General features: G+C 44.3%; 1 protein-coding gene across 1 annotated transcript in view; it reads right to left on the bottom strand.

The window, feature by feature from the left end:
* MYLK (myosin light chain kinase) overlaps positions 1–20,859 on the bottom strand; it is a 187,886-nt gene that overhangs the window by 113,231 nt on the left and 53,796 nt on the right. The window contains exons 3-4 of the mRNA XM_080658291.1: positions 13,938–14,145; positions 229–274 (exon numbers count right to left, since the gene is read on the bottom strand). Coding sequence (XP_080514417.1) covers positions 229–274; positions 13,938–14,145 — 254 coding nt within the window. The remainder of the gene's footprint in view (positions 1–228; positions 275–13,937; positions 14,146–20,859) is intronic.

Below are 20,859 nucleotides of genomic sequence, written 5' to 3' on the forward strand. Positions count from 1 at the left end.
TGGCCACAGATCCCCCTTCCTCAGCATTTAGCAGCATTTAGTCCAGGGGCTATCCACAGAGGCCAGGTCAGGAGGCACTGTGAATGGCCCATCACACCCCAATAGGCGCCCACTTTAGTTATCATGATCCAGGATCCCCAAGAAGATGTGTTCCCTAGACCTGTTCTGTCAAGTCAGCAGGAAAAGCCAATCCAGCCCTTACCCTGGCTTGAACATCCCAGAACTTACCCCAAGGTTTTGGAAACAGGCTGACCGTGCCTCTTCACAAAGCCTCCTGCAAGTAGGAAACAGAGAAAGAGGCTTGAGGAGTCAGGTCTCCGCCACCAACTTGGAGCAACGAGGCAGAGTCAACGAGAATGGGTGGGACAACAAAGGACACAGTGCACCCTGACTGAGCATGGTCGGGCACTATGCTGGGCACTTTACACACATCATCGCCTGATTTCCTGCAGTAATTTAAGGTGGCTGGTACTACATCATCCTTCTAGTTTTTAAACAGATGAGAACAATGAGATTCAGAGAAGTCGCCCACTCAAGCCACAGAGCCGGTCACAGTGCAGGCCTGCACCGGGGCCTGCCTATTCTAGAACACTCAACACCTGCTGAGCTGTCACTGCTGCTGAGGCTTCCGCTTTGGGGATTATCTATGGTGATCCACGACCTCTCCGGGAAATGACTCAGTTGGAGGGAGAGGCCCTTGTATCTCTCTTACCACATCTATTTCATGTCGGACACAATCAACACTCCATCTTCCCGCTTAAGGCCCAGCAAATAGCAACACCCATCCTGCTGGGATGAAGCGATGACTGGAGAGGCGCTGTGGAGCCAGCCCTTAAACAGCTCACCCAGAAGCAGCTGGGGTCCGCCTCCTTTTATCCAGCTGCTACTGCGGGAGGGACAACTCCTAATATGCCCCGCAGTGCGATGCAGTGCGATACAGTGGCGGGTGTTTTAGAGGAATAGGAAGGGGAGGGCGGGGCATTTTGCAATGGTGACCAGCCTGGAAGTTGTTCTCTCTCTGCCACAAGCTGGAATGTTTATGAAACCCCACCCGAGGCACACGTGGAAAGGGCAGATGTCACTGTCTGCTATCAGCAGGCAGCTGCCATGAGAGATTGCAGGGTGTTGACTGGAAAAGCGGAAATTCCCTTACACGCCAGCACCGATCCCATCGGTAAGAATGCACAGGAATGGGAGGTGAAGATGATGGCTGCGTATTTCCCTCGGCATAGCTGGTCTAAGGTTCCACCGGAACCCTAGTGAAAGAGGATTAACACACCAGCATCACATTTAAGTGTGGTTCCATGTGGAACGACAATCACAGCACCTCCATTCTGTTTAACATAACTATCTAGTGAGTGTAGTTTTGATGCCATAATGTGGTTTTGTTCTTGCCATTCAATGCTCTTCAAGATTCAAAGAATTTCTAAGCTGATAGGAGAGACCTGTTCTGGGGGGACCCCACTGACAATTGCAGTCAGGGAGCTGGGGCCCCTCCAACACTGCTGGAGGGGGAGTACCAGTCAGCCCTTTTAGAAAGGATCTGAGCGAATGAAACATGAGCTTTAAGTACTCTGCTCTTAGGCCAGCAACTTCCTCTCTGTGCCTCCAGTCAAAGGAAATGATGCTAAAAGTAGAAAAGCAAGTTTACACAGCTGTTCACTTCGGTCTTGTTTGTAGTGAAAGTTGGAAACAATGTAAATGTCACACAGCAGGAAGACAATAAGTGGTTAAGTAAAATGTTAATATATGAGACAGAGAAGTATGTTAAAATATCCTATCATTTGCTCCTCAGCACACTCCATCTGGGCTGTGACCCCCTCTACTCCATGAGCTCCAGCCAGACCACCATCTCGCCAAACCCAGCAGGTAATCCTCTTCACCACCTCACTCGGATGTACTGTAGCACTTGACATGAGGGGCCACTCCCCTTCAAAGACCTTCTCCTTCACTTCCTGCTTCTCAGATTCTCCAGGCTGACCCTTCTTCATCTATCTCCTCTGCCCGACGGTTGCAGCGGCCGAGTTCTGGGTCCTCCCCTCAGCACCCTAAGCTCTCCCCCAGGAGGCTGTGGACAACCCCATGACTTTATCATTAAAAAAAAAAATCTTTGTTGTTGAAAGTATTACATATGTCCCTTTTCCCCACACTGACCGCCTCCAGCCACCTCCCCCTACTCCCTCCAGGCCTTTACCACCCTATTGTCTGTGTCCATGGGTTATGCATATATGCATACAAGTTCTTTGGTTGATCTCTTCCCACCCACCCATCCTCCCCTGCCTTCTCTCTGAGATTCCACAGTCCGTTCCATGCTTCTATGTCTCTGGATCTATTTTGTTCACCAGTTTATTTTGTTCATTAGATTCCATACATGAGTGACTTTATGTGATACTTGTCTTTCTCTGAGTGGCTTATTTCACTCAGCATAATACTCTCCAGGCCCCTCCATGCTGTGTCAGGCCAAGTGCCCATCAGTAGACAAGTGGATAAAAACGCTGTGGTACATTTACACCATGGAACACTATGCAGCAGCCCCGAGACTTTAAATATCACCCAGAAGCTGATGACTCTCGAACCACATCCCACCTGTACTTTTTACTCATTCACCAGAGGTATCCAGAACAGTGCCCAGCACATTATAGATATTCAGATATTTGCTAAATTAATGAATTTTATGAAAAAGAACAGCATATAAAATTTTCTGTCCAATGTGATAATAATTACAAAACATGAAATACCCAAACATAGAAAAATGACCAGAAGAAAATGCATCAAATGTTATTTTGGGGTGGTGGGACTATGAATAATTTATTCAGTTGTCTTTTCTAAAACCTATAAATATAATGGTAAAGAAAAAACAAAAAATCTAGTTATAAAAAAAGGGAAAAAAGAAGTTGGAAGGTGGGGAGAAAGAAAATTAAAAAAGGAAAAAGATTCCAGCATCCAAACAGAGGTAAACATGCCCTCTTACACACGCTCTATGCCACAGCATCAGCAACATGTCCAATCACTAAGACCCCGCCTTAAATATCCATGTGCCATTCACTGCACTTAACTTACTGTAATGCTCATTTCATTGTGGAGTAAAGATATGATAAACATGACTGGTCAACTGATGAATGGATAAGCAAAAAGTGGTCTACCTATACAATGAAATATTATTCAGGAATAAAGTAATGAGACATGCTATAACATGGATGAACCTTGAACAAATTTGCTAAGTGAAGAAAGCAGGACACCAAAAAATATACAATTCCATTTATGTGAAATTTTCTGAAGGGGCAAATCCATAGAGACAGAAAGCAGATTAGTGGCTGTGATGAGCTGGGGTGGGGTGGGAAGTGCCTGCTCAGTGTGAGGGGGTTTCTGTCTGGGGGATAAACAGTTCTGAACTAGATAGTGGTGATGGCTGCACAACACTGTGAATATACTTAATGCCCCTGAATTGTATACTTTAAAATGGTTGAAATGGTAACTTTTAAGTTACGTGTATTTATCAAAATAAAAAAAAATAAAAAACACTAGAAGACGCATCTTTAAAACTCTTGGGAGCTCAACATCTTAATCCAAAGGCTAAAATTCCTGTATTCTGTAAAAAATAAAATTAAGTTAAAAATATGGCAGTTCCTCAAAAAATAGCAAAAGAATGCTGTTTGGAGGTACTTCCATATCAGAGTAAGAGCAGTTTATGGTATGATCCAAAGGTAACAAATAAAGCATTCAGCTAAAAATGGAACTGAGGAATGCTTATTTTAATGTGAGTTAACACCAGAGAGTTTACATCAAAACAAAGAGACTTTGGGCTAAAATAACTAATGGATTCTATTTATAGGCAAAAATTTGAAGTTGCAAATTGTCAGATAAGGCAAAATTAATTTTGTGAAAGCATGAAAATTTGGCAGAACAGTAAGGTTGTGTCGAAAAATAAGTGGAAGGGGATTAAGGTAGAAATGCTAAAAATAGAAGAGTAACTTAAGAGAATTGGTGGAGACAGGATCAATTAATGAGAGGAAAAAGGCCAAGGCACTGAAGGTATTTAAACAGTAATCTTTTTTTTTTTTTTCAAGGACAAGTAAAATAGAATGTTGGCAGTTTTTAACAGTGAAAGTTCAACAGTGGAGCGGCCCAGCACTTTTTGTCAAAGGATCTAGAAAGACTGAGAGAATGCTGCTGAAAAGGGGAATACGTAATCAAGACGGTAAGGAGAAAAAATGCTTCTAAAAATGTGTGGTGTCATAACTTATCATCCAAACTGGCACTCTCGACACCAAAAGGGACATAATAATTCTGCCAGGAAAAGAGGATTAAACCAATACCATTTCAGGCAAACCAGGGAGCAGTCACTCCACTAGGAGGCAAATTCAAAATGGATTTTAAGGATTAGTTAAAATAGTTGTTCTCCACTTAGAACAAATGCCCACGTTTTATAACAGATATTTAGCAATGTCCCTGGGCCATCCTGAATTGAAGTTTGCCACTAACCACCCATATATATAACTTCAGAAAGAAAATAAATGTTAAGATCCTACCTAAATATTAAGGAGAAATAAAAGGAAAATAAATTATAATAATATTTATTTCAATATGTCAATGTTCAAGCATGACTATCTCATATGTAAATGTTCAGGGACATTAGAAGTCATAATGAAATGGTCAGATGTTTGCACTGACCGATACACATGTTTGGATTCCAAAGTAAATGATCAAAAATATGTACTGTACAAGTAGTACAGGAAAATGAGAGAGCACAGGTGGACATCTAAAAAATAAAAAGAATAAAAAGTAGTGTTAGTAATGCTATCTTCCAATTATATCTCAATAAAGAGAGAAAAAAAGAAAAAGATTATATAGTAAAAAATAAAGTACTGTTAGGATAAGTAACAGAGCAAACATATTACATAAAAAAGAAAGACTGAAATAACCTTAAAAGAAGATAACTTAGCAAGATAAATTACAGACCACTGAAGTAGAGAGAAAAAAAGATTGTAAGTGTGGTATCAAAGCAATTTTCTATTTTGTCACATGGGATCTTTGAGACCTCATCTGTACTAAAATACTGATTCAAATCTCTATTTTAAATAAGACTTTGGCCAGAGCTTCAACAAGTAGTCTGACATGCATAATAAAAGCTAGAATAAAATCTGAGCCTTAAGAGAGGCAAAATGCTTCAAAGCTGGGTAAGGGGATATCTCGGAGCTGGGCTGGTTGAAGATCATGAGTTTTAATTTAAAGACAATAGCAGATTTCGGGAGGATTCCAAGGAAGAGAGTAATAAAATCTCATTTGATTTAAAAAAATATATATTTTTTGAATAGCAATGTGGAGATTAGAATGGGGTATGAGAGAAATTGAGGAGACCAGTTGGGATTTGCTCAGAGGACAGAGGATGAGGCGGCCAGGACCAGGACGGTGAGAGTGGGAACAAATGAGACCTGCACAGCAAGATCTGTCATCTGACTGGGAAAGGAAGGGAGCACCTGAGGATGACTGAGGTGGTGGCCTGGTTGTGCTCCTTCCCGAGCAGAGGCAGATTGGATTATCACCTGTCAAGGTTTCAGCTGTGTCTTCCCAGGGCCACCAGTCCTAACCATAAATGTTAATGGGCCCCTAACGAAAAGCAAGGCCCTACAACCAAGACTATTCTATCCAGCAAAGCTATCATTTAAACTTGAAGGCAAAACAAAGAGCTTCCCAGACCCGCCCCCACTCCCCCAAAAAAAGCTAAAGGTGATCATTATCACCAAATCAGTATTACAAGTAATGTTAAAAGAGTATTATTTTAGAAGAAGAAAGAAATAGAGGAACATAGGTATAAAGAATAAAACTGTAATAAATAAGTATCAATAATAACTTTAAATGCTCCAATCAAAAGACATAGGTAGCTGAATGGATAAGAAAACATGACCCATAATATATAGGCTGTCTACAAGAGACCCACCTCAGAACAAAAGATATACACAAACTGAAAGTGAAGAAATAGAAAAAATAAATATTCCATACAAACAGAAATAAAATAAAAAGCTGGGGTTGCAATATTTAAATCAGACAAAATAGACTTCAAAACAAAGGCCATAACAAGAGACAGAAAAAGGTCACTACATAATACTAAAGGGATCGATCCTACCAGCGGCTACCAGGGGTCCTCAAACTTTTTAAACAGGGGGCCAGTTCACTGTCCTTCAGACCGTTGGAGGGCCGGACTATAGTTTAAAAAAAAAGCTATGAACAAATTCCTATGTGCACTGCGGGCCCGGGACGAGTCGGCTGCTAAGCAGGACAGGCAGCGGCACCCGGCGGGCCGTATAAATGTCCTCGGCGGGCCGCATGTGGGCCGCGGGCCGTAGTTTGAGGACCCCTGCTAGCCCTTGTAAACATATATGCACCCAAAATAGGAGTCCCTAAATATATAAAGAAAATCTTGGTGAACATTAAGGGAGAGATCGACAGCAATATAGTCATAGTAGATTATTCTAACATCCCACTGACATCAATGGATAGATCTTCCAGACAAAAATTCAACAAGGCAATAGTGACCTTAAACGACACATTGGACTGGACACATTTACAGAACATTTCATTCCAAAGCAGCAGAATATACAGTCTTCTCAAGTGCACATGGAACATTCTCAAAGATAGACCACATATTATGAAACACAGAATGTCTTAATAAATTCAAGAAGATTGAAATCATATCAAGCATCTTTCCTGACCACAATAATATGAAACTAGAAATCCATTACAATAATAAAAACCTGAAATACACTAAAACACATGGAGGCTAAATAACATGTTATTAAACAATGAATGGGTTAACTAAAAGATCAAGGAATAAATCAAAAGTTACCTAGGAACTAATGAAAATGAACAAAACAATTCAAAATCTATAGGATACAGTGAAAACAGTCCTGAGAGGGAAGTTCACAGTATTATAGGCCTACCTTGAGAAGCAAGAAAAATCTCAAACAAACAATCTAACCCTAGAAAAAGAACAACAAACAAAGCCCAGAAGTAATAAAAGGGAAGAAATAATAAAAAATAAGAGTGGAAATAAATTACATAGAAATTATAAAAACAATGCAAAACATAATGAAACCAAGAGCTGGTTCTTTAAAAAGATAAACAAGATTAACAAACCTTCAACCAGACTCATCAAGAAAAAAAGAGAGAGGATCCAAATAAATAAAATCAGAAATGAATGAGGAGAAGTAACAACTGACACCACAGAAATACAAGGGATTGTAAGAAAATACTATGAACAACTATATGCCAACATATTGGTCAACCTGGGCAAAATGGATAACTTCCAAGAAACATGCAATCTTCAAAAACTCAATCAGGAAGAATCAGAAAGTCTGAATAGACCAATTACAACTCATAAAATTGAAGCAGTAATCAAAAATTACCAACGAACAAAAGACTGTATAGCTTCACACGCAAATGTTACCAAACATTCAAAGAAGAACTAACACATATCCCTTTTAAACTATTCTAAAATATTCAAGAGCAGGGAAGACTTCCAAACTCATTTATGAGGCCAGCATTGTTCTAATTCCAAATCTAGATAAAGACATGACAAAGAAATAAAATTATAGGCCAATATCCCTGAATGATATAGGTGCTAAAATCCTCAACAAAATATTAGCAAATCAGATCCAGTAATACATTAAAAAGATAATACACCATGACCAAGTGGGATTTATTCCAGGGATGCAAAGTTGACACAATATTAGCAAATCAATACACGTGATACATCACTTAAACAAAAGGGAGGATAAAAACCATATGATCATATCACAGAGACAGAAAAAACATTAGATAAAATCCAGCACCCACTTATGATAAAAACTCTCAGCAAAGTAGGAGTAGAGGGAACATACCTAACATAATAAAGGCCAAATATGACAATGCTATAGCCAACATCATACTCAATGCAAAAACTAAAAATGTTTCCCTTAAGATCAGGAACAAGACAGAGATATCTTCTTTTACTACTCTTAGTCAGCATAGTACTAGAAGTATTAGCCACAGCAATCAGACAAGAAGAAGAAATAAGAGGCATCCAAGTTGGTAAGAAGGAAGTAAAACTGTCATTATCTGCAGATGATGATATTATATATAGAAAACCCTAAAGACTCCACCAAAAAATGACTAGATCTAATAAATGAATTTGGCAAAATTGCAGGATAAAAAATTAATATTCAGAATTTGGTGGCATTTTTGTATACAATAATAAGTTACCAGAACAATAAATTAAATAAAAAACAATCCATTTACTATTGCAACAAAAAAATAAGTACGAGGAATAAATTTAACTAAGGAGCTAAAAGACCTGTACTCGAAAAATTATAAGATACTGAAAAAAAGCAATTGAGAAAGATACCAATAAGATACCAATAAGTGGAAGGAAAATTAACATCATTAAAATGTTCATGCTACCCAAAGTAATCTACAGATTCAATGCAATTCTTATTAAAATACCAATGGCATATCTCACAGATCTAGAACAAATATTAGAAAAATGTATATGGAACCACAAAAGACCCTGAATAGCCTCAGCTATCTTGAGAAAGAAGAACAAAGTTGGAGGTAACACTACCTGATATCAAACTACACTATAAGGCCATAGTAACCAAAACAGCATGGTATTGGCACAAGAACAGGCATATAGATCAATGGAACAGAATAGAGAGCCCAGAAATAAATCCACACCTTTACGGTTAATTAATATTTGACAAAAGAGGCAAGAACATACAATGGGATAAAGACAGTTTCTTCAATAAATAGTGTTAGGAAAATTGGACAGATACATGCAAAAAAAAAAAGGAAACTAGACCAGCAACTTACACCACACATAAAAATAAACTCAAAATGGATTAAAGACTTAAATGTAAATCACAAAACCATAAAAACCCTAAAATAAAACATAGGCACTAAGTATAAAATATACCCAACTGTTGAAGAATGTATAGTATCTCATTAATAATTTTTATATTGATTACTAGAGGTCCGGTGCATGAAATTCGTGCACGGGGGGGGGGGGGGGTAGTGTCCCTTAGCCCAGCCTGCACCCTCTCCAATCTGGGACCCCTTGAGGGATGTCCGACTGCCCGTTTAGGCCCGATCCTCCCGGGATCGGGCTTAAACGGGCAGTCGGACATCCCTCTCACAATCCAGGACTGCTGGCTCCCAACTGCTTGCCTGCCTGCCTTCCTGATTGCCCCTAACTGCTTCTGCCTGCCAGCCTGATCACCCCCTAACCACTCCCCTGCCAGCCTGATGCCTAACTGCTCTCCTGCCAGCCTGTTTGCCCCTAACTGCCCTCCCCTGCAGGCCTGGTACCCCCCCCAACTGCTCTCCCCTGCAGGCCTGGGTCCCCCCCAACTGCCCTTCCCTGCAAGCCCGGTCACCCTCAACTTCCCTCCTCTGCCAGCCTGGTCACCCCTAACTGCCCTCCCCTGCAGGCTCGATCGCCCCCAACTGCCCTCCCTTGCAGGCCTGGTCCCTCCCAACTGCCCTCCTCTGCTGGCCATCTTGTGGTGGCCATCTTGTGTCCACATGGGGGCAGGATCTTTGACCACATGGGGCAGCCACCTTGTGTGTTGGAGTGATGGTCAATCTGCATATTACTCTTTTATTAGATAGGATAGAGGCCTGGTGCACGGGTGGGGTCCAACTGGTTTGCCCTGAATGGTGTCCCAGATCAGAATGGGGGTTCCTTTGGGGCGTGGGGTGGCCTGGGCGAGGGGCCTGTGGTGGTTTGCAGGCTGGCCATGCCCCCGGCGACCCAAGCAGAGGCCCTGGTATCTGGGATTTATTTATCTTCTACAATTGAAACTTTGTAGCCTGGAGCAGAGCCAAACCTTCTGCTCGCTCTGTGGAGGCAGCCATTTCTGTTGGGATTTATTTATCTCCTATAATTGAACTTTGTAGCCTTAAGCAGAGGCCAAGGCTGCCCAAGGCTGCAGAAGCTCGGCTTCCTCCATCACCGGGGGCAATCCTAGCCTCCTGCTCTCTCCAGCTCCATGGCTGCCACCATTTTTGTTGGGATTTATTTATCTTCTATAATTGAAACTTTGTAGTCTGCAGTGGAGGCCTGGGCCAGCCAGGGCAGGCGGAAAGCTTGGCTTCCTCCATCGCTGGGGGCAACCCTAGCCTCCTGCTCTCTCCAGCTCCGTGGCTGCCACCATTTTGTTGGGATTTATTTATCTTCTATAATTGAAACTTTGTAGCCTGGAGTGGAGGCCTGGGCCCTCCAGGGTGTGAGGAAAGCTTGGCTTCCTCCATCGCTGGGGAAACCCAAGCCTCCCTCCTGCTCTCTCCATGGGTTAATTTGCATACTCACTCCTGATTGGCTGGTGGGCATGGCTTGTGGGTGTAACGGAGTGATGGTTATTTGCATATTACTCTTTTATTAGATAGGATATGTTGAAATGATAGTATCTTGGGTATATTGGGTTAAATTTATTAAAATTGCTTTCACTTGTTTTATAAAAAAATGTGACTACTAGAAAATTTAAGATTACATATGTGGCTCACATCATGTTTCCATGGACAAGTGCTGTGCTAGAGAACAGTCTTGTGGCCCCTTCACTAGGGAAAAAGCTCCATAAGGGCAGGTACCATGTCTCTCCCCTGCTCTGCACCAAGCCTCTGGGACCCGTCCTCTGGAGGTGAATGAGTATCAGGGCTGACTTCAGAGAGTCTTCCAGGGCTTAGGCTAGGGTGCAGCCCACTGGCCTTCTCATTAAGGTGCTTGTCCGCATGGAGGATAGTGCATGTTTCTTGGCCCTGGTTACCAAATTGGAAATCAGATGAGGAAGCTTCCTCCTCTACTCTCCATGCAAGGATTTCCCCCTGGAAGTAGTTCTCAAGATGCTAATACCAGGTTCAAATATTACAAGGATGCCATTTGCCAGTGCTGCACTGATCCTTACACAACCCTGTAGGGTAGCCATTTGCTCCAGCTTACAAAAAAGAAAATAAGGCTCCAAAAGGTTAGAAATTTGTGGAGCTCAAATCCAAGACGATTTGACAACACAACTTTCTAAAGTTGACCACTAGGGGGTCAAAAGGCTGCACATATGAATTATACTCAACTCCAGGACCTCTGCTCTTTCCAAATAAGAGCACAGCAGAGAGTTGACAAGGAGGCAGGTGGGCTGCTAGCTTCCCTATGTAAGAGTCAGGGCTAGCGTGGCACAGTAACAAGTGGGCCTTTCTAGGTTTGTGGTCTATGGGTGGTCCCAACCTACACATTGGCTGAAACTGGCCTCTGATGCAGAAGCAGAATGTATAGAGGGCCATTCACAATTAAAGAGGCTTCAGCCTTTAGGCCATTCTCTCAATCTCCTAGAGGACATACAACATCTGAAATGGTCTGGGCCTTAGTCTCCCCAAATTAAAATCAAAGGGGAGGGGCAGGGTTGGGAGCCTCAGCCTTCGCTCATTCTGATACACCTCTCCTGCCTTGTTTCTGCCCCCTGTCCTAAGTATCACGACCGACTAAAATTTTTCTTGCCTAGTTGTGACATCAGATCTAACTTCCTCAACAATAGGAATTGAAACAAAGGTTTAATATACCTCCCCTGCAATCCTAACCTACTCCACTCCTTTAAAATAGATCATAGAAAACCAAGGCTAGCCCAGGTTTTAGAGACCACTGAATTCAAACACTTTATTCTACAGAAGCAGAGGTCCAGAGGTTTAAAGTCACACATCTGACTGGTAAAAGGTGGGAACAGAAGCTTAGATCCCTGGCTCATAATTGCCCATTTCCCCGCTCCAAACTGAATGTCAGAAATGGGGTGTTATAGGCTAAATTTTTGTGTCCCCACCCAACTCCATAATGTTGAAGCTCTAACTCTACTATCCCCACTATGACTGCATTTGGAGACAGGGCCTGTGAGGAGGTGATTGAGGTTCAATGAGGTCATAAGGTCAGGGCCCTAATCCAATAGGGTGGTGCCCTTACAAGAAAAGGAAGGGACACTAGAGAGCTCTCTCTCCCTCTCTTTCTGCCATGTGAGGACACAGCAAAAAGGCGGCTATCTGCAAACCAGGAAGAGAGTCTTCACCAAAAACCAAACCCTATTGGACCTTGATCTTGGACTTCCAGCCTCCAGATCTGTGAAAAAATAAATTTCTATTATTTAAGTCACACAGTCTGTTCTGGCAGCCCAAGCTGATTGATACAAGGGGATAAAATAATTTTTATTTGTGCACCTTCATTCAAAGTATGGGCATTGAAAAATGTACAATGTAGGGGAAAGAACAGCACCAGATTGGCTTAGATGAGGGCCACTCAGAGACTCTGACCAGGACCACTTTCCATCTGGAATGCCCTAGCCCACAGGCACTTGAAGGTCATTAAAAGGAACAAGTCGCTCAGTTAAAGAATTTGGGAAAACTATCCAAACTATGCATGTTCTGTTCTGTGAAACAGTCTGTCCTCCTATGATGCAGGGGAAAAATTGGCCCAGGTGCCCCTTGCCCCCTTCTGGAACCTTCCCTGGCTACCTGAATCCTCACATCTGGTGTTGTCTGAAACCTAGGTTGAGAGGAAAGTCTTCTGAGAGAGGAGAAAGTGACTCTGACCCTCTGGGTTATAAGCCCTTAAAAAGGCCTGGGAGGGTCCAGGGAACCTGGTCATCATCTGAGGGCCTGTCACCCCCATGTCCGCCTGACATCAGGTCTTTGAGCATCAGCCCGCAGCCTGAACTGGACGTGTCCTCCCCAGGGAAGTGCTTCAGCAAAAGAAACAGCTTTACTTATGGTCAAATGCTTTCTCCCTGGAAGTTTTAAATTGAATGGAATTTTAAGTATTAAGAAAAGAAAAAGACAAAGTAACTAATCACTGTTAGCATATTGGTGTGCTTATATACTTTTTTGAGTTTTACAAAATTTTTTATAATGGGCATGTATTACTTTATAGTGATGACAGTAAATACTGTTTATTAATTCTCTAAATATTTCAGCATCTCTCATGAGCCAGGAGGTTCTCCAGATGCAGGAGATACAGCAGTAAACAAGATCAAGTCCCCCTCCTCCAGCCTCCCCAAGACCCCAGAACTGGAGCAGAGGGGATAATACAATGTAAGTCCTAGAGGAAAAGATTCAGGTGGAGTGAGAAAGGGAGAGTCCTGGGGTGGGGTGGTCAGAAAGGGTTTTCTAAGAAGGGGACATCTGAGTAGAGACCTGAAGGAGGTGAGGGGCCGAGTCAGGTGAAGGGCTACGGAAAGAGCTCTTCCTTTAACTGAGAACTGCAGGGGGAAGGCCTGAGGCCTGGCCCCAGGAAGAGCAGAGGGCCAGCGTGGCCCTGTGGCATGGGCAGGCGAGGAGTGGCAGGAGACGGTCTAGAGAGCCAGGCAGAGCCGACTGGGCAGGGCTTTGGAAGGAGGCTGGGCTCTGTCTCCGTGTGGAGAAGTCAATGGGAAGATGGAGCAGACAGTGAAGTGATGTGTAGTTTGGCAAACACTGTCTCCTGGGATGCCTCCCTCCTTTGCAGGAACCACGTTATCCCCATTAGACTAAAAGGTCCTGTCCTGGCCGGTATTGCTCAGTGGTTAGAATGTCAACCCATGCACCAAAGGGTTGAGGGTTCAATTCCTAGTCAAGGGCACGTACCTGGGTTGCAGGTTCATTCTTGGCCCACTTTGGGACACATGCAGGAGTCAACCAATCAATGTGTCTGTCTCACATAGATGTTTCTCTCTCTCTCTCTCTTCCCCTCCCTCCCTCTTTCCTCCCTTCCCTCTAAAAAAATCAGTGGAAAAAATATCCTCCTGTGAGGATTAACAAAATAAAATAAAAGGTCCTGAGTTCAGGGGTGGATGTACTTTCTCTTGTGGGTTCCTTTCCTAAGAGAGGGCTGGAGCAGGAACTATGGGCCTCGGGAAGCCAGACGGCTCCGACCAGGGCTCTTACCTCCTGGGACTCACCTTCTACCGTCAACTCCACTGTCACCTGGCGGGCACCGCTACCATTGGTGGCTTCACAGGTATACTTTCCCTTGTCCTCCTCCCGGACAGCATGAATCACAAGGCTGAAACTCCCGCGGATACCACAGTCCAGCAGGAAGCGGCCCCCACTGGTGATGGGTTGCCCATTTCTGTGCCACGTCACCTGGGGCTCTGGGTAACCCCGGACCTTCAAGACAAAGAAGAAAGGGTGAGAGCTTATATTTAAGGAGTACTTCCTGTGTGCCAGGTACTGTTCTGAGTCCTTTACATGTGTTAACTCATCTATCCTCATAGCAACCCTTGAAGCAGATACCATTTTCATCTCCATTTTAGAGATGAGGAAATTGAGGCCCAGAGAGTTTGGGTAGATTTCCCGGGGTCTTGAAGGTAGAAAATAGCAGAGGCAGGTATCTTGTATGCACAAGAGCCTGGTTGCATATTAGAATCACCCGAGGGAGCTTTGAAAAATACAAATGCCCATGCCCTATCTTGGACCAGTTAAATCAGAATCCCAAGGGTGGGAGTGAGCATGGGGAGTCTAGACCAGTACTTCCTACTCTAAGATGTAAATAAATCACTTGGGGAAATGCAGATTCTGCTTCTATAGGTCTTGGGAGGGACCCGAGACTCTGCAGTTCAGACAAGCTCTCAGATGATGCCGAGGCTGCTGGTCCCCAGAATTCACCTTGAGGAGCAAGGTTCTAGACCTGAACTGCCCAGAATGGCACCACTAGCCACTTGTGTGAAGGAGCACTTGAAATGTGGCCCTTCCTAAAGGAGTTGCACCATGAGCATAAATGAAACACTGGGTTTTGTAGATTTAGTATGAAAAAATAATGTAAAATATCTCAATAATTTAAAAATACTGATTACATGTTGAAAAGAAAGTATTTTTGACATGTTGGATTAAATAAAATATATTGTTAAAATTAATTTCACCTGCCCTCGCCAGTGTTGCTCATTTGGCTAGGCATCGTCCCATGCACCTAAAGGTTGCAGGTTTGATTTCCAGTCAGGGCATATGCTGGGGTTGCAGGCTCCATCCCTGGTAGGGGGTGTGGAGGAGGCAGCTGATCAATGTTTCCCTCTCACATCAATGTTTCCTTCTCTCTCTCACTCTCCCTTCCTCTAAAAATCAATGAAAAAATATTTAAAAGTATTTAATTTCACTGGTTTCTCTTTACTTTTTAGCGTGGCTACTAGAAACATTACTATGACATAAATGCATTGCATGGGGTTTCTATTGGGCAGTGCTGCTCTAGACCACTCAGTCTTTCTCTAATAATAGTAAGCACCTAACCTCTGTTGAGGGCTAAGTATTTTAAGTAAGCACTTCTCTAAGTACTTGATGCATCTGAGCCTCATAGTGACTTGTTCAGAGCAGCGGTCACCAACTGGTTGTCCGCAGACCACTGGTAGTCCATGAGGTCCAAATGGTTGGCGACCGCTGGTTCAGAGGATATTTCCCCAAAGAGAGGGAAATGTAAACAGAGGTAAATTCCAGGAAAGAAATCACTTTGAGTTTCAGAGAAAGTTCCCCAAGGACCCTCAAACCCTTGAAACTCAGCAGACCCTTCAGAACGGACTAATCTTCGGAGGAGCAAGGCTCAAACTGGCCCATGGATACACAGCCTGGGACCCAGAACTGGGGTATTTTAGCACTGGAAATGCACAGGAGACATCACAGAAACCTCTTGAGAAAGACAATGTTTGAATTACAAAACATGGTAGCAATGGCTTTTACTCATGGATCTACTCCAAGACAAGAGAGAATGAATGCGGGTGAAGCAAAACCAGAATTCACGGGATGACCTCAAATTGCATTCACAATGAAGTCCTTAGTGACCTATAGAATAATCCTCCCGCACCCCCCAGTAAGGTCAGAGGGGGTGCTCTATCAGCATGTGGGAGGAAGGGGAGAGGCGGCGTGTGCATGTACACTGGGCATCCTAACATCGTTAATTCCCAAAGCAGCTCAGGAAAGAAAGACTGCGAAAAGCAGCAGTAGTCGTCTTTGGGCTGTGCTTGCTGCCCTTCCCAGGTGTCCAGCCCCCAACTCGTCCTGAGACTCATTTCTCAGTCGCCAGGATGTAGATATCTTCTTAGGAAAGGAGCCTGGAATCACAGGTAAAGTCCCCAAAGTAAATGATCACCCTTCTGTGCCATTTTATGAATCTCACAAGGCCTGCCTCTCATCCTTACTAATCTGTTTTCAGGCTTCAATGAAAAACAAAACAAAAACAAAAACAAAAACAAACAAAAAAACAACTCTCCAAATCATTATTACCCATCTTATTTATGATATTTGGAAACAAACAAACATCTCTTTCCTATCAAAATCTACACTACAGCCCGGCTGGCATAGCTCAGTGATAGAGCGTTGACCTATGAACCAGGAGGTCACAGTTCGATTCCTGGTCAAGGCATATGCCCAGGGTTGTGGGTTTGATCCCCAGCATGGGGCATGTAGGAAGCAGCTGATCAATAACTCTTTCTCATCATTGATGCTTCTATATCTCTCTCCCTCTCCCTTCCTTCTTGAAATCAATAAAAATATATTTTTTTAAAAATCTACACAGTACTCATGATGGAGACTGACTTCCTGTGAGGGAATGGTTATTCTGAAGTCCCTTCCCCCAGAAGCAGACAGAGATGTGGGAAGCCACTGCAGCCTCACCAAGGCACTGTGTCCCATCTCAGGCTGACGGGACTGCATCAATTCTCTCATCTATAGTAATAAAAGGGTAATATTCTAATTAGACCAGGTCAACTGGCCATCTTCCGGATGTCCAACTTCTTCTGGACAAAGCCATCATGGTAGGGGCTGAGACAGAGAGGGAAGTTGGGAGCGAGATCAGGCCGGCAGGGGAGGGCCATTGGAGGCAAGATCAGGCTGGCAGGGGAAGGCAGTTGGGGGCGAGATCAGGCCAGCACGGGAGGGCAGTTGGGGGCAACCAGGCCGGCAGGGGAGGGCAGTTGGGGGCAACCAGGCTGCCAGGGGAGAGCAGTTGGGGGCAAGATCAGGCTGGCAGGGGAGGGCAGTTAGGGGGGATCAGGCAGGCAGAGGCAGTTAGGGGCGATCAGGCCAGCAGGAAAGAGCAGTTAGGGGTGAGATAAGGCCAGCAGGGGAGAGCAGTTAGGGACAAGATCAGGCCGGCAGGAGAGGGCAGTCAGGGGCGATCAGGCCAGCAGGGGAGCACAGTTAGGGGCGAGATCAGGACAGCAGGGGAAGGCAGTTGGGAGCAACCAAGCTGGCAGGGGAGGGCAGTTAGGAGTGATCAGGCAGGAAGAGGCAGTTGGGAGCGAGATCAGGCCAGCAGGGCAGAGCAGTTGGGGGCAAGATCAGGCCAGCAAGGAGAGTAGTTAGGGGGGATCAGGCAGGCAGAGGCAGTTAGGGGTATTCAGGCCAGCAGGGGAGAGCAGTTGGGGGCGAGATCAGGCTGGCAGGGGAGGGCAGTTAGGGGCGATCAGGCAGGCAGGCAGAGAGGTTAGGGGTGATTAAGCAGGCAGGCAGAGGGGTTAGGGGCAATGAGGCAGGCAGGCAGAAGCAGTTAGGGGTGATCAGGCAGGCGAGCAGTTAGGAGCCAGCGGTCCCAGATTGCGAGAGGGATGTCCAATTGGATAGGGTGCAGGCTGGGCTGAGGGACATCCCCCCCTCCCCGTGCATGAATTTCATGCACCGGGCCACCAGTCTATTATAATATGAAACAAAGAACAAACGGCAGTTGTCTCTGGGTCTCTCCACTATTCCTTTTAGTTAACTATTATTCTCTGATATTTCTGCAAACACACCTGAATTTTGTAAAATAGAAAAATAATTTTCCCCATGTTGCTCGCTGTTAAAAGGGTCGCTGGCAGGTAAAAAAAAAAAAATAATAATTTAAATGAAAATGTGTTCCTTTTATATTAGTGTGATTACATAATGATTGTATAGCACAAACATTCAGTAATGTGTGGAGGCCCTCAAAGTACTTAAATCTAGCAATGGGAATAAAAACACTGTTCAAATAAACATTATGCATGTTTGAAGATGACAAATGTCATGTGCCTATATACTAGGGTGTCATCTTGTGGCACTCTCTTGGCACAAAGGTTCATACAAAGGAATATCAGGCAACGATTATTCTGTTACATCACGGCTCTTCTGTTAAAGCATATTTTCAGGAAACAGTGAAGGAAAAGAAACCCTTTCCTATGGAAGGAAGCCCTTGAGGAGTCTGGTCATGTAGTGAATTTGCGAATCATCATTATCTTCTACTCCACCCCAACAGGCAGGACCAGCCTAATCCAGAAGAGGATCGCCAGCCTTCCGTGAACTTCAGAGAAAGGAGAGCACTGCACTGGGCACAGATAAATCATTAACTGCACCAGAGGCGTCCTTACATTCCATTAGCAAGTACTCTGGCCCCCCGCAGCAATGCCAGCTCTGGTGGCCCATCAGTGCCTGGGGCATCAATGATTAACTGGGGACACTGTGAGTGTTCCAGACCTCAGGGTCATAGCTCCTTCTTTCCCTTTCAATTTTCCTCTCATTTCTCTCTCTCTCACACACACTTATATCTGAAATGTCCTGTTAAAATAAATACTTAGGGATTTTTAAATATGCTGAAACTGGCACCTCTTAGAAAGCTGTAGTGTGCAATGGGACTTTTGTTCACTCTGCATCCAAAGCAAAGGCAGGAATTTCCATGACCTTGCTCTATTCCAAGGTCTGAATGATTTGAAGCTCCAGTTCTTATCCTCCCGATATGGGAAAAACATGTTCAACCACGATTTAACATGACGCAGAAATCATTCAGCTTTAAGGAAACCCATTTTTACAGTCTGCCCACTCTCCAGGGCTCCTAGGTGGGGGTGGGAGAGAAGCCTGCGCTCACATCCTTGGGGTGCATGACAACAGCCCTGCCCTCCCTGGGCGCTTTATCTGCCTTCATCACAGGCCTTCAGCCAAGAAGCCGCATCTGGTATTTTTACAGCCTGGCCCAAGACCACACTAAAACCCCACTGATACTTTAGTTTTCAGAGGGCCTCCACATACAGAATCTTATTTGATTCTTGAACACCATGAGGAAGGTGTCTTGGATTGGGTTCCCCAAAAGCAGAACCTGAAATAGGGATTGAGGGAACCCTAACTGCAAACCATAGCCAACAATCACAGCAGCTGGAAATGGGTGTACCCGCCTGGTGAAGGGGTCTGGGTGGAGCACCACAGCACCTGTGACAGCACACAATGCCATTCACATTAGTTAACCCAGAGAGCTGAGGAAAGAGGCCTGGAGAAGTGGATGATTCGCCAGTGATCTCACCCGGGCAGGTTAAGTGGCAGATCGGGGCAATGATATTGGTCTCCAAGTTGAGTGGTTGTCTCTCTGTGCCTCATTGAAAAATTCATGTTTTTTGTGAGACAAATATTGTAGAATCCAAAGCATGGATAAGTGTCTTATCTCTAACAGACCCTAAATCTCTCCTGGGTTAAAGCAATATCTGCTCCCGCTTTGGGAAAAAGCAAAGTGTTCACAAAAGATATGGCCATCCCAGAAGCAAGTCTTGGGCTATTTGCTAGTAGAAACAGGATGATGCTATAGACTGAATGTTTGGGTTCCTCCAAAATTCATATGTTGAAACCTAAGCCCCAATGTATTAGGAGGTATTAGAATGAGACTTCCATGAGGTGATAAGAACTTGTGGAGCCTTCATGAATGGGATTAGTGCCCTTATAAAAGCGATCCTAAAAAGCTCTCTTACCCCTTTTACCGTGTGAGGACACAGTGAGGAGACAACCATCAATGAACCAGGAAGTGAGACCTCACCCGACACTGAATCTGCTGGTGTCCTGATCTTAGACCTCCCAGCCTCCAGAACTGTGAGAAATAAATGTCTGTTGTTTAAGCCACCCAGTCTATGGTATTTCTGTTACAGCAGAAATACCCACAGGGTCTGAGATAGACAGGGTTGGTGCTATGCGTGTGCCCAAGACACCCCTAAGGGAGTCAGTGTGGTACAGAGAGGGGCCAGACCTGAGTCCTGGGGCTGAGCGTGGCTTCCTACTACTTCAGGCTAAGGTCCCTCCCATGTCTGAAGTAGTGGGGGTCTAAACAGTGACCCACTTAGCTTCCACTGGAAGATTCTTTCCTCTCCCTCCGGTCTCCTCTGGGTCCAGCCCACAGCCTCAGTCCCCTCTACTCCTCCCTATGGGAAAACCAATGACCGCAAGGAGAAATGCTCAGGAACGTGAAATAGGCAGCCCTGACTTTTCACCATAATGAGTTTTTGGAAAAGGCCCCAAAGAGGGTCATTTTAAGAAGAATCATGTTTTTGCCACAATAACCACATTTAATTGGAGGGTTGTGTTCTTGAACAAAAGCCCAGGATCAAATAAATCAAGGGCATCCCAACAACTTGTCATAAAAATAAAGATATTGTAACCATAACCCCTATAATAATTTAAAACAGTAAAACTGTGCTCCAGCTCTATAAAATGTCCTCAAAAACCTTTATGGCCTCAGAAGGCCTTTAAAAGGAATGGGGCTCATTTTGTGTGTGTTGGATGGTGAGGAGCAAGCTGGGAGGCAGGCGAGCAGCTGCAGCTACCTGACACCTACCTGTTGTACTCGAGGGACAGTTATTCAGAACCTGGTGCTGTCTTGAGATTCACTTAACGATGAAAAGTGAAACGTTCGTGAGGGCACTAAGCCTCTTGATATTCCTCTGACATGTGTAAAGGGCTTTCAGTCAATTCCAAGTTGCCAGGACAGGCTACCAGAGCCTGGGCCCAGAGCAGCGGCAGGTTCTCTGTCTCCACAACCCCTGCAAGACCCAGAGCAACATGCCTGCTGTCCTCTAGATTGATGCGGGGTGGAAAAGGGTGATTTTGCTGGTTTTGATCATCTCCTCCATGTCG

Source organism: Plecotus auritus (genome assembly GCF_963455305.1).
Source record: "Plecotus auritus genome assembly, chromosome: 2".
NCBI classification, from domain to species: domain Eukaryota; kingdom Metazoa; phylum Chordata; class Mammalia; order Chiroptera; family Vespertilionidae; genus Plecotus; species Plecotus auritus.